Source organism: Podarcis bocagei, assembly GCF_964188305.1.
Source record: "Podarcis bocagei genome assembly, chromosome: Z".
Lineage (NCBI taxonomy): Eukaryota > Metazoa > Chordata > Lepidosauria > Squamata > Lacertidae > Podarcis > Podarcis bocagei.
Genome location: NC_138140.1, coordinates 52914972 through 52929194, shown reverse-complemented (window position 1 = coordinate 52929194; position 14223 = coordinate 52914972). Strand labels below are relative to the sequence as shown.

The following is a 14223-nucleotide window of genomic DNA, read 5'->3' as shown; positions in this document are numbered from 1 at the left end:
GGATCAAATCAGAAACTGGGATGACTTCTCTAAATCAGGGGCGTCTCTGGAAAATAGGGACACATGGGGGGTCTGCCTTGGTCGCTCTACCCTATCCATAATCCATTTTGTCAACATCCTTCTTAAATTGTGGTTCCTAGAACAGGAAAAAGGACTCCAGGTGGGGTCTGACCGAGGAAGAATGGTTCAGAGGAGATGCTTTTGAACTACTTTTCGCCAACTCGGCTTTCGGCGAGACATCCCGACATCCCGTCCCATGCTTACTGAGCAGGCATGTTAATGTGGTGCGCGGGAAGCCGCTCCAGCCATCGGAGGAAAGGCCGACCGCAAGGAGAGAGAGGCTGGCTGCGCTGGAGCGCGCGCCACAGCGCGCAGGGCCTGCCCACCCTGAGCGCCCGCCCCCGCCCCGCCCCGCCAGACACGTCGGCCGAGGACGCCCGGCTGCGTCCGCCTGGGCGCCTTACGGGATGGTGCCATGGCGCGGCCGTCGGGGGTCGCGCAGCGCCAGGAGCCCGAACAACAGCTACTGCCGCTGGTCTCCTACCAGCACGTGCCCGTGCATCTGGCCGGCGGCGCGCCCTGGGGCTTCTCCCTCGAGGGCGGGCTGGAGCACGGCAAGCCCCTCATCGTCTCCAAGGTGAGCCCCTTCCGCGCTCCTCCTTCCCCGCTCTGGGGTCGCCGTCCGGGCGAGGCGCGGCTTCCGGGCGCCCCTGTCCTCCGCCTTTTCTCCCTGCCCGTCCGGCGACGCCCGCTTTTTATAGGGAATCTGATAGAACGTCCACGCAGCGGAAGTGTGTGGATCTTGCTCGCGGTACAAGTCTCCACCTAAAAGCAGAGAAAGCTCCAAACCTTTCGCTACTGCAGAAGCAGTAAGCTCACGAACAACTTTGGACGAAGTTTATACGTAAAAAAATAAGTTCCAGCTTGTAGGCTTTTTAGATACAGATATCAAAGAATAACAGAATGGTAGAAGGGGTCCTGAGGGTAATCTAGCCCAACCGTCTACAAGGCAAGAATCTCAACTCAACCATCTATGGCAGAGGGCCATCCAACCTCTGCTTAAAAGCCTCCCATGAAAGAGGCTGCACCACTTTCTGAGGGAGGCCAGTCCAATGTCACAGAGCTCTTACCCTCAGAAAGTTCTTCCCAATGTTTAGTCAGAATCTCATTTCTTGTAACTTGAAGCCATGCCTTGAGTCCTACCCTATTCCATGTGGCAGCCCTTGAGATTTTTGAATGTCTCCTCTTGTCCAGGCCAAACATACTCAGCTCCTTCAACTGTTCATCATAATGCTTGGTTTCTAGACCATTTATCATCTTGGCCACTCTCCTGTGCACACTTTCCAGGTTTGGACCAAGGCAGAACAGAACAGGACAGTTGCTTCCCCTGATCTGGATACTAGACTTCTGTTGATGCAGTATAGAATAGCATTGGCATTTTTTGCTACTGCGTCACACTGTTGACTCATGTTATCATGTTAAGCTACTAAGACTCCTTGATCCTTTTCACACATACTACTGGTAAATCAGCCACCCCCCCCCCCATTTTCTGTCTGTGCATCTGCCTAAGTGCAGAACTTTAAATTTGTCCCCATTGAAATTCATTTTGTTAGTTTGGGCCCTTGTCTGGGCAGGCAGCTGCAGGAGGCGCATCAGACATAACAGGGCCCCCACCCCATCCATTTCCTTTGTGGCGCCATGCTTGCGTGCCTTAGGGCTCACTCACACTTAGCTTTTGCTTGGCATTTCTGAGCACAGATCCGCGCTTTAAAGCACCATGTCCAAGTGCTATTTTGTTTTGTTTTTTTGTCCTGACTAATCTGCTCTTTACTGGAACAAACAGAATTGGAGCAAACAGAAATTCAGCCATTAGCTTCAATTAAGCAGTAAAGAGTGGACTTTTGCAGGGAAAGCACAGGGGGGAAGAAGAAGAAGGGCATACCTGTGCATAGAAACGTGGCACAAAAGGATGAGCCTTTGGTGGAGCAAGTCCTTGGGCTGGAAACCCCTTCCTCCTGCCTAGGGGCAGGCCGTGAAGCATTTCTGTTCCACGAGTTTCTCTCTGTCTGTCAGGCGAGAGGGCCTGGGGTGACTGGCCCTGTGCCAGGCTGAGTCTCTAACTGCACTCCCTTGGGACTGGGCAGTGAGCAGGAACAGCCCTTTGGCCGTGAATGATTAACTGCCCTTGTCCCTCCACCGCTGCCAGTTCTGGTGGCTTTGGTCTCCCAGAGTGGCAGCAAGATGCTGCTTTTCCAAGTGGAATGCCCTGCGTGCCCCATGGCTGGATTGGTCCCCAAGGAAAGAAGCCAGGGGGTGGAGCTGGATGTGAAGAGGCCTCTCCTTTCTGTGAAGTGCTCCTGGGGTTGGGGGGTAGTCTGCCTTGGTCCTGCCCTCAGTACCCATTCGGGATGTGGTGCCTGCTTCCAATCCCTGTGTGTTCCAGCGACAGGATTCAGCTGTGGAGAGTAGCATGCAGTGGCTTAACACAAAGTGGTTCTGCGTGAGGCTGGGTTGATGCTTCTGGATGATAGGGACAAGTGGGGTGCCACAGTGTTCTGTCCTGGGCCTGTTGATATTCATAGAATCATAGAATCATAGAATCATAGAGTTGGAAGAGACCACAAGGGCCATCGAGTCCAACCCCCTGCCAAGCAGGAAACACCATCAGAGCACTCCTGACATATGGTTGTCAAGCCTCTGCTTAAAGACCTCCAAAGAAGGAGACTCCACCACACTCCTTGGCAGCAAATTCCACTGTCGAACAGCTCTTACTGTCAGGAAGTTCTTCCTAATGTTTAGGTGGAATCTTCTTTCTTGTAGTTTGGATCCATTGCTCCGTGTCCGCTTCTCTGGAGCAGCAGAAAACAACCTTTCTCCCTCCTCTATATGACATCCTTTTATATATTTGAACATGGCTATCATATCACCCCTTAACCTCCTCTTCTCCAGGCTAAACATGCCCAGCTCCCTTAGCCGTTCCTCATAAGGCATCGTTTCCAGGCCTTTGACCATTTTGGTTGCCCTCCTCTGGACACGTTCCAGTTTGTCAGTGTCCTTCTTGAATTGTGGTGCCCAGAACTGGACACAGTACTCCAGGTGAGGTCTGACTAGAGCAGAATACAGTGGCACTATTACTTCCCTTGATCTAGATGCTATACTCCTATTGATGCAGCCCAGAATTGCATTGGCTTTTTTAGATGCCGCGTCACACTGTTGGCTCATGTCAAGTTTGTGGTCAACCAAGACTCCTAGATCCTTTTCACATGTACTGCTCTCAAGCCAGGTGTCCCCCATCTTCAACATCTTTGTTTTTTTTAAAAAAAATTATTTATAAAATTTTCAAATTTAACAATAAAAAACACACCAAAAAAAAACATTCCATTTGAATTATACATCCAATTCTAATCTTGCCACTTTCAGACTTAGAATCATAGAATCATAGAATCATAGAGTTGGAATAGACCACAAGGGCCATCGAGTCCAACCCCTTGCCAAGCAGGAAACACCATCAGAGCACTCCTGACATATGGTTGTCAAGCCTCTGCTTAAAGACCTCCAAAGAAGGAGACTCCACCACACTCCTTGGCAGCAAATTCCACTGTCGAACAGCTCTTACTGTCAGGAAGTTCTTCCAACTCTATGATTCTATGAGATGGCCACCCAACCTCTGCTTAGAAACCTCCAAGGAAGGAGAGCCCACCACTTTCTGAGGTAGTTGTTCCACTGTCAAACAGCTCTTAGCATTGGAAAGTTCTTCCTGATGTTCGGTAGGAATCTCCTGTCTTGTAACTTGAATCCATTGGTTCAGGTCTTCCCCTCTGGAGCAGAAGAAGACAGGTCAGGCCAGGATGCCAAGGCTGGGGAAGCACCTTCTTTTTGGCTCCCTGGCAAAGTCGCCCACAGTCCAAGCACAGGAGCAAGGGCTTCTTTGTGCCATAGTGAACTGCCAGCACACACCCTTCTCTCTGCATGCTCTGAGCATTGGATCTGCCTTTTCCTCTCCCTTCTCTCTTCTGGGCATTGTATAGCTGGCCAGTTAGGACCGGCCCGCCATACCACAAGGTTAGGTGACTGCCTCAGGTGGCAGGATCCATAGGACCCTGTGGTCAATCTTTCTTCCCCCCTCCCTTTTCCTGATGCTGATCTTCCCTCATTGGTTCTTCCCTGGTGGAGAGGGGGACATCATTTTGGGGTCTGCCCCAGGCCAGCCAAACATCCAGACATAGCCCCAGACTCTGGCTATCCTGCCTAGCAAATGCTGGTTTCTCCTCCTCTTCTCACCTTGGCCAGCTTTGACCCAAATACCTGCTCTGTGCATCCTCTGAAGTCCTTTGCATTTAACACTAGCCCTGCAGCGAGTTGTGGCTGTGCTGCTCTTCCCTCCCATCTCCAGCCTCAAGGATATGTTGCAAAGGGCTCATCCAGACTTCCTATTTTGCTGTGTTTCTAGGAACAGGTTCATGCTTTAAAACAATGTGTCCAGGCACTTATTTTTTATCACTTTCCCCACGAAAACCCCACTCTTCAATGCTGAATTGCAGCAAACAGCAATTCAAGCTTCCAGCAGATTGCTCTTTGCTCCGATTCATCAGTAAGGAGCTAGTTTTTGTTGGGAAATCATTGTGGCGAAGGAAAGAAAAGTGCTTAAACATTGACTGGGAAAGTGTGGATTTGTGCATGTAGTGCGTGGGGCAAAAGGTAAGCATGCAGAGGGAGAGGCGTGAAGCATGGATGGAGCTGAGTATCCACCTTGATTTGTCACTTCCCTACAATATCCTAGAGTAGACCAGCCTTCCCCAGCCTAGGACCGCAGCTCATCAGCACATGCCAGCGATGGCTGGGGCTGGTGGGAGTTGTAGTCGAAGCACCTGGAAGGCTCCTGGATAGGGGAGGCTGTGATAGAGGGTTAGTCTGTGCCACTGCCTCTGGAGTGAAAGGCAGCAGCTGCCAAGAAGGGGCATGGTCCAGAATGTGGGGAGGAGGCGGAGGCAGCCTTTCCTCCCACAGCATGGTGTCTGTGGGCTTCATCCAGCTGCAAGCCAGCAGCTGTTTCCTGAGGGGGGACATCTGTTGTCATATTCTGGGGTTGCAGCAAAGTGTGGAATAGCAGGAATGCGGCAGCAGAAGCTGTACAATGGCCACCAATGGTCAGAGGCAGCGGTGCTTCCAAATGCCAGTTGCTAGTAGAGGCTGCAGAGAGGAGAGTTGCTCTCAGGCTCAGGTCCTGCAGGCAGGTTTCCCACTGGGGCATCTGGCTGGCCGCTGTGAGAACAGGAGGCTGGGCTGGGTGGGTTCCTTTGGGCCTGATCCAGCTGCAGGCTCTTCTTATGTTCTTAAGGCTTGTGGATGCCTTCTGCCTTCCTGGAAGAGGCTTATTAGCAGCACCCTGGTCGGGTTGTGGCCTTCCTCCCCACCGTGACCTGAAAAGGCCCAGACAGAGCCGACTCACCCATGAGGCAAGGTGAGGCAACTGCCTTAGGCAGCAGGATCCACCATGGTAGAAGATGTCAATCTTTCTCCCTTGTTCCTGATGTAAATCTTCCCTTACCCCTTCTTGCCTGGTAGGGAGGGGGTGCTATTTTGGAGTCTGCCTCAGGTGCCAAAATCTCTGGGGCTAGCCCTGGGGTCCAGGGCATGCCTCCCTTGATGTCTGCAACACTTTGAAACTAGTGTTGAATGATGTATAATCAATTACTAGAGTGGGACACCAAGGACGAAGAGGTGAAAGAGGTCATGATTAAATGGGCCATAGATCTGGGATATACAGGGGTGCCTCGCAAGACGAAATTAATTCGTTCCACAATTCTCTTCGTCTTGCGGTTTTTTCGTCTTGCGATGCACGGTTTCCCATAGGAATGCATTGAAAATCAATTAATGCGTTCCTAGGGAAACCGACTTCAGACCAGGTCCGGGGACAGTCTGTCCCCGGACCTCTTCTGAAGGCTGGGGGGGGGGGGACAAGGGCTTTTCTTCCCACCCCCAGCATTTAAAAAAACCCCGGGACAGCGGAGGACTTCTCCGCTGTGCGGGGCTATCTTAAAATGCTGGCGGGCGGCATTTTAAAATCGCTCCGGACAGCGGAGGACTTCTCCGCTGTCCGGGGCGATTTAAAAGCCCCTGGGAAGGCAGGCAGGGGGGACAAAGACTTTCGCCCCCTGCCCGCCTTCAGAAGGTGTTCCCGCCCCCCGCCCCACTTCGGAACATCTTTCCGAAGTGGGGCGGATGGGGCAGGTGTCCCCGCCCCCCCGCCCCACTTCGGAACAGCTTTCCGAAGTGGGGCAGCGGGGCCAGGTGTTCCCGCCCCCCCTCCCCACTTCGGAAGAGCTTTCCGAAGTGGGGCGGCGGGGCCAGGTGTTCCCGCCCCCCCTCCCCACTTCGGAAGAGCTTTCCGAAGTGGGGCGGCGGGGCCAGGTGTTCCCGCCCCCCTCCCCACCTCGGAAGAGCTTTCCGAAGTGGGGCGGCGGGGCCAGGTGTTCCCGCCCCCCCTCCCCACTTCGGAAGAGCTTTCCGAAGTGGGGCGGCGGGGCCAGGTGTTCCCGCCCCCCCTCCCCACTTCGGAAGAGCTTTCCGAAGTGGGGCGGCGGGGCCAGGTGTCCCCGCCCCCCCTCCCCACTTCGGAAGAGCTTTCCGAAGTGGGGCGGCGGGGCCAGGTGTCCCCGTCCCCCCTCCCCACTTCGGAAGAGCGTTCCGAAGTGGGGCGGCGGGGCCAGGTGTCCCCGCCCCCCCCGCCCGACTTCGGAACAGCTTTCCGAAGTGGGGCGGCGGGGCCAGGTGTCCCCGCCCCCCCTCCCCACTTCGGAAGAGCTTTCCGAAGTTGGGCGGCGGGGCCAGGTGTCCCCGCCCCCCCTCCCCACTTCGGAAGAGCTTTCCGAAGTGGGGCGGCGGGGCCAGGTGTCCCCGCCCCCCCGCCCCACTTCGGAACAGCTTTCCGAAGTGGGGCGGCGGGGCCAGGTGTTCCCGCCCCCCTCCCCACTTCGGAAGAGCTTTCCGAAGTGGGGCGGCGGGGCCAGGTGTTCCCGCCCCCCCTCCCCACTTCGGAAGAGCTTTCCGTAGTGGGGCAGCGGGGCCAGGTGTCCCCGCCCCCCCGCCCCACTTCGGAACAGCTTTCCGAAGTGGGGCGGCGGGGCCAGGTGTTCCCGCCCCCCTCCCCACTTCGGAAGAGCTTTCCGAAGTGGGGCGGCGGGGCCAGGTGTCCCCGCCCCCCCGCCCCACTTCGGAACAGCTTTCCGAAGTGGGGCGGCGGGGCCAGGTGTTCCCGCCCCCCCTCCCCACTTCGGAAGAGCTTTCCGAAGTGGGGCGGCGGGGCCAGGTGTTCCCGCCCCCCCTCCCCACTTCGGAAGAGCTTTCCGAAGTGGGGCGGCGGGGCCAGGTGTCCCCGCCCCCCCGCCCCACTTCGGAACAGCTTTCCGAAGTGGGGCGGTGGGGCCAGGTGTTCCCGCCCCCCCTCCCCACTTCGGAAGAGCTTTCCGAAGTGGGGCGGCGGGGCCAGGTGTCCCCGCCCCCCGCCCCACTTCGGAACAGCTTTCCGAAGTGGGGCGGCGGGGGCAGGTGTCCCCGCCCCCACTCCCCACTTCGGAACAGCGTTTTAAAATGCTGGGGGTCGGGAGCGAAGCGCTGCCGACCCCCAGCATTTTAAAATCTCCCCGTGTCCCGGGGAGGTTTTAAAATGCTGGGGGTCGGCAGCGCTTCGCTCCCGACCCCCAGCATTTTAAAATCTTCCCAGGACACGGGGAGATTTTAAAATGCTGGGGGTCTGCAGCGCTTCGCTCCCGACCCCCAGCATTTTAAAATCTTCCCAGGACACGGGGAGATTTTAAAATGCTGGGGGTCTGCAGCGCTTCGCTCCCGACCCCCAGCATTTTAAAATCTTCCCAGGACACGGGGAGATTTTAAAATGCTGGGGGTCTGCAGCGCTTCGCTCCCGACCCCCAGCATTTTAAAATCTTCCCAGGACACGGGGAGATTTTAAAATGCTGGGGGTCTGCAGCGCTTCGCTCCCGACCCCCAGCATTTTAAAATCTTCCCAGGACACGGGGAGATTTTAAAATGCTGGGGGTCGGCAGCGAATGCTTCGCTCCCGCCCGCCAGCATTTTAAGATCGCCCGGGGCAGGCGGGGGGGAGGCAGGCGGGGGGGGGGAGCAAAGACTTTTGCCCCCCGCCGGCCTTCAGAAGAGGTCCTCTTCTGAAGGCCGGCTGTGGGCGAAAGTCTTTGCTCCTGACCGCCAGCATTTCCCTATGGGCTTTCGTCTTGCGATGCAAGCCCATAGGGAAATTCGTCTTGCGAAGCGCCTCCAAAACAGAAAACCCTTTCGTCTTGCGGGTTTTCCGTCTTGCGAGGCATTCGTCTTGCGGGGTACCACTGTAATTTGGATTACGATAGGTGGGAGAAACTTTGGAACAAAGATATGAAATTTACAGCTTGTGTTGGACTCCGAGAGAATATGGAAAAGATGATGTACCGCTGGTACATCACTCCAGTGAAACTGGAAAAGATGTATAGGACCAGGGACAAAACCTGCTGGAAATGTAAAAAAAGGGAGGGTGATTTCCACCATATGTGGTGGACGTGCGAAGAAGTGAAAAGGTTCTGGGGCCTCATTTACGATGAATTAAAAATGGTCTTGAAATATACCTTCCCTAAAAAACCCGAAGCCTTTCTTTTAGGAATGGTCGGAGATGAGATTAAGAAGGAAGATCAAACCATGTTTCAATATGCAACGGTAGCAGGGAATTTATTTAAAATTTGAGGGATGGGAGGTCCTGGACACACGGTGCAGCCATCTATGTCTGCCGGTAGGGATCTGTTGGCTGAGAGCCCACTGTGTCTCACGCCCTTTCCCCTTGGCATAGCTGCCTGATGGGTAAAGGAGCTGCCTTCTCCCCCTGTCTTGGGTGCTTGTCTGGCTTTGGGCAGAGATGTCAACAGATGCCGTCTTCTCCCACTGTTGCTGAGGGTTGCTCTGTCTCTCTCTGTCTCTCCTGCCTGGCTTTGAACGTGACTTGCTGCTGGCCAACTCATCGTTATCTCATTGTAATCCATCACTCCTCCGTGGATAAGAATGCAGGAAGAGCTGTGATGGATCAGGTCAACGTGGGCCTGTCTAGCCCAACATCCTGTTCTCACAGTAGCCAGCCAAATGCTTCTCCTGGGAGGCCGCCAACCAGGGTCTGAGTGCAACAGCAACTCTCCACACTTGCAAATCACAGAAACTGGCAATGGGTGTAGAGCAGAGCCATTGTGGTTAGCTGGCAGCCACTGCTAGGCACATCCTGAGTGAAGTTGGTGGACATCCCTACTTGTGGTGGGAGTGAAACCCACAATTTAACTATGCACTGTGTTTTCTATTGCCTGGCCTGTATTCTGTGGCTTTTGGTAGAAGTGGAGCCCTCTTTTGTCCGAAGGTTCTTCTTTGATTAATAATCCCCTTCTCTGTTGGCACTGGAGATAAAGGTAAAGGTAAAGGTACCCCTGCCCGTACGGGCCAGTCTTGACAGACTCTAGGGTTGTGCGCTCATCTCACTCTAGAGGCCGGGAGCCAGCACTGTCCGCAGACACTTCCGGGTCACGTGGCCAGCGTGACGAAGCTGCTCTGGCGAACCAGCACCAGAGCAGCACACGGAAACGCCGTTTACCTTCCCGCTATAAAGCGGTACCTATTTATCTACTCGCACTTAAGGGTGCTTTCAAACTGCTAGGTGGGCAGGAGCTGGGACCGAACGACGGGAGCTCACCCCACCGTGGGGATTCGAACCACCGACCAAGCGATCGGCAAGTCCTAGGTGCTGAGGTTTTACCCACAGCGCCACCCGCGTCCCATTTGGCACTGGAGATAGGTAAAGGTAAAAGGTAAAGGATCCCTGGACAGTTGACATAGTCAAACTTGACTCTGAGGTGCAACGCTCATCTCGCATTTCAGGCTGAGGGAGCGAGCCTTTGTCCACAGACAGTTTTCCGGGTCATGTGGCCAGCATGACCAAACCGCTTCTGGCGCAATGGGACACTGTGATGGAAGCCAGAGTGCATGGAAATGCCATTTACCTCCCTGCCACAGCAGTATCTATTTATCTACTTGCACTGGTAGACTGGTAGACTTTCAAAGTGTTAGGCTGGCAGGAGCTGGGACAGAGCAACTGGGGCTCACCTTTGTTAAGTGGATTTGAACTGCCAACCTTCCGATCGGCAAGCCCAAGAGGCTTGGTAGTTTAGACCACAGCACTACCCGTGTTCCATCCTATCCCCTACAGTGGAATGTGCTTCCTTGGGAGATTGTGGACTCTCCTTCCTTGGAGGTTTTTAAGCAGAGGTTGGATGGCCATCCGTCGGGGATGCTTTAGCTGAGATTCTTGCCTTGCAGGGGGTTGGACCCCTTGGGGTCTCTTCCAACTCAACAGTTCTATGATTCTATGATCCTGTTTTTACCCCATGCTTTGTAGACACAGGCCCAAGCTTTGAAGTGCTGTGTCTGAGTTCCAAGCAGTTTTTCTTATGTCCAGGCACTTTCCCTCCAAGAACTCATTCTTTCACACTGAATCTGGACAAATGGGTTTTCTGCAGATTGCCACTTTCTCCAATTCAGTTGTGAAGTGGGTTCTTGCCTGCTTGGACAGGCAATTCTAAAGCCCAGACCTGTGCCAAGAAGCATGGCATAAAATGAAGTCTGGATGAGCCCTTTTAGCCACAGGGCCTTGCACTGTCCCTGTGCATGTTGAGTGTCTTGTGATGTTCTGGCGCAATGGGACACTTTGGTTGTTGCCATGGAGAGAAGCCTTAATTGCCATGCAAAAGACCACATTCTCTCTTTCTGATTGGCAGTGGAGCAGAGTGGGCCCCAAGGCCACCCCAAGGCTGTCCATGAGACTTTTTGAAGGGCCTGCCTGTTTCTGCGGAGGAGGATGAAAGGTGTTGGCTTTTCTTTGGCCAGAAGTTGGGTTTGGCTGGAGCTGTGCCAGACACAGTGGCAATGTTTGTTGCATGCCAGGCTGGAGAATGGCACAAAGGGGTGTGTGTGTGTGTGTGTGTGTGTGACACAAACGTTCCACCTCCAGGGAGCATATCTGCACCTTGGCTCACTTTTAAATTTTTATTATGTTTCTGTCCCACCTTCTTTCCTACAAAAAGGTCCAGGTTGTGTCCGTGGTTCTCCTCTTACCCGTTTTATCCTCACAACTACCCTGTGAGGTAGGCAAGGCTGAGAGAAGACAAAATTAGGTCCGAGACCACCTAGTGAGCTTCATGGCTGAGCAGGAACTAGAAACCCTGGACTCTTAGGTCTTAGTTCAGCACTCTAACTGCTATACCACTCTGGCTCTCATTTGCTGAGGGCCGCCCAGCATAGGAAGTACTGGGGTGCCCACTTCTGGGGTGTAGGCGCTCCCTGAACTTTGAGTGAGTCTTCCACAGCTGCATAGGAATGGAAGAAGAAGAGCCTTGCTGCAGGATCAGGCCCAAGGGCCCCATCTAGTCTGGCATCCTGTTCTCACAGAGGCCACCCAGGTGCCTGAATGGGAAGCAAGCAAGAAAGACCAGATGGCCACAGCACTCTGCCCACCTGCAATTCCCAGCAGCTCTTACTCAGAGGCATTGCCATCATGGCTAGTAGCTGCCGATAGCCCTCCATTAATTTGCCAAGTCCTCTTGTGAAGCCGCCTACAGAAGTGAGTTCCGTAGTTTATGTTGCAGCCCAGAAACCAGCCATTGTGGGAGAGCTTCCAGGGCCTCTGGGACACAGCTGGGAATGATCCGCCTGGCTGAGGCAGGCTTGGCCAGAGCTTAAAAGAGCCGCCGCTGCCACATCCCAAGCCTTCTGCAGTCCAGGCTGGCTGTTCCTCTCCTCCTCCTCCTCCATTGCAGCTGCTTCTGGGCTCTTGAGGACCTCCAGCTGGGAGCTGAGGAAAGAGCACAGGCATGCAGGAGGCGCAGTGTCAAGGACACACTGCCTATCTGTCTTCCACATATGTACTTTATTCCCCAAATAAAGGAAGGTACAGCATCCGGAGAGCGCTGTGTTTTCTTTTTCGGTTCCAGTGGCCTTTGTGGAGAATGTGCTGGTCATAGAATAATAGAATCTTAGAGTTGGAAGGGACGCCAAGGCTCATTGATTCCAACCCCCTGCAAGGCAGGAAACTCAGCTAAAGCATCCAGGACAGATGACCATCCAACCTCTGCTTAAAAACCTCCAAGGAAGGACAGTCCACAACCTTCTGAGTGAATATTTTCCACTGTCACAGTGCTCTTATTCTCAGAAAGTTCTTCCTGATGTGGAAAGGTGGAATCTCCTTCTTTGTAACCTGAAGACATGGGCTTGGCTCCTCCATGTACTCCTTGGAGAAAAAGTTGGGATATGAATGCAGTAAATAAACTCTTCCTTTTACCTGGTTAAGAAAGCTGGAGGGAGCAGCCAGGTGGAGAAGTCAATCACAAACCAGGCATCCAGAATTCTCCACCTGCTTGCAGTTGGATCCACACCAGTCACAAAACACACTTGGTAGCTGATGAATTTCTAACACTGGGTCCTCCCCTCCAGAGTAGGAGAAAAGATGATTGCTCCCTCCTCCATGTGACAGCCCTTAAGATATTTGAGGATGGTTATCATATCTCCTCCCAGTCTCATCCAGGCTAAACATCCCCAGCTCCTTCAACTGTTCCTCATAAGGCTTGGTTTCCAGACCCCTGATCATCTTGGTTGCCCTCCTCTGTGTGGTCTGACCAAGGCAGAATAGAGCGGGATTATTACTTCTCTTGAGTTCTGCTAATGCAACCTAGAATTGCATTAGCTTTTTGTCTTGTTTTGTTTTTTGCTGCTTCATCTTATTGTTGACTTGTGCTAGATCCTTTTCACCTGTACTGCTGGCAAGCCAAGTGCCCGTCATTTTATATTTGTGCAGCTGGTTACTCCTGGTTGTGTGCCTAATTGTGCTCCTGAGGGATGGGAGAGCAGTTTGGCAGCAGTGGGAGGGCAGATGGAAATGCCTCCCTGTTTCCCCCCACACCCTGCTGCACCTCTGCTCCCAGTCACTGAGAAACAGATCCCTGTGAGGCTGGTTGCACTGTCGCAGTGGGACAGGAAAAGCCCCAGCAGGGCTGGCAGTAATGCAGTGGCGGGAGGTGTATCTGCCACGCAAGGCTTAACCTTGTCTCATGGATGGGCTGCCCCAGCTTTTTCTGGGAGGGCGTGGATTCCTGTTGCTGTTTGCCTGGGAAGGGGATCTATTTGTATGGCTCTTGAAGGCCTTGCCTGCCTCTTCACATCATGTCCTGAAACTTTCCTCTTGGAGACGTGAGACTTCTGTTAGCCAACTGGACACAGAGTAGGGAGAGTGTGCCCTGTCCTTGCAGGCTAGGAACTTTTTCTGGCCTTTATTTGCAGAGCTGGTTTTCCCTGCTACCGGGGCTTGCCTCAAAATGTGGAACAGTAACCCAGCAGCTAAACGGGATTTCATATCCGTTTCCCCTCCCACTCCCTCCTCTCAAACAAAGCTCTTACAGTCTCGGAAGGCAGAGCAGAAGCCGCCTGGTTAAGAAACAGTCATCAGTTCCAGTCTAAATTCTTGCAAAAAGGATAGGTGGTGGACCCCACCCTAAAAAATAGTCAACATGTCTAGCTGAGTATGCCATTAAAAGTATTTGGCATTTCTTTTTTAAAAATCAAATTGAGAAGACCAACACACATTGGCTGAAAACAGTTTCTTTTATTCTAGATGATTCTAGAATGAGATGCCCTCCAGATCTTCTGAATTTGAATGCGTTCAGATGGGTAGAACAGCTTCCAGGGGCCTAGGGTTCTGAGACCTCCAGGCCTGACCTGAAGGCTCCTGGTTTGCCTGGTGGTAGGTGGAAATAGAAAACTCCTTCAGGAAGACTAGATGCAACCAAGAACAGCATTACCTTTTGATGCAGCAGCTAAAAAGGCAAATGCTCTTCTAGGCTGCATCAACAGAAGTCTAGTGTCCAGGTCAAGGGAAGCAATAGTAGCACTCTATTCTACCTTGGTCAGACCCCACCTGAAATACTGTGTCCAGTTCTGGGCGCCACAATTTAAGAGAGAGATTCACAAGCTGGAATGTGTGCAGAGGAAGGTGACCAAGCTGTTCAAGGGTCTGGAAACCAACCAAACCTTATGAGGAGGGCAGTTGGGATGTTTGGCTGGAGAAGAGGAGAGATATGAGAGCCATATTCAGATATCTAAATGGTTGTCACTTCTGTTGATGCAGCCTAGAATAGC

The 14223-nt window shown here is 53.3% G+C and overlaps 1 protein-coding gene across 1 annotated transcript in view; it reads left to right on the top strand.

Annotated features, from left to right (window-relative positions):
• Positions 1–419: 419 nt before the first annotated feature.
• The window catches only part of LOC308578705 (protein Shroom4-like), a 39849-nt gene continuing 26045 nt past the window's right edge, over positions 420–14223 (top strand). The window contains exon 1 of the mRNA XM_081179172.1: positions 420–637. Coding sequence (XP_081035298.1) covers positions 476–637 — 162 coding nt within the window. The 5' untranslated portion in view covers positions 420–475. The remainder of the gene's footprint in view (positions 638–14223) is intronic.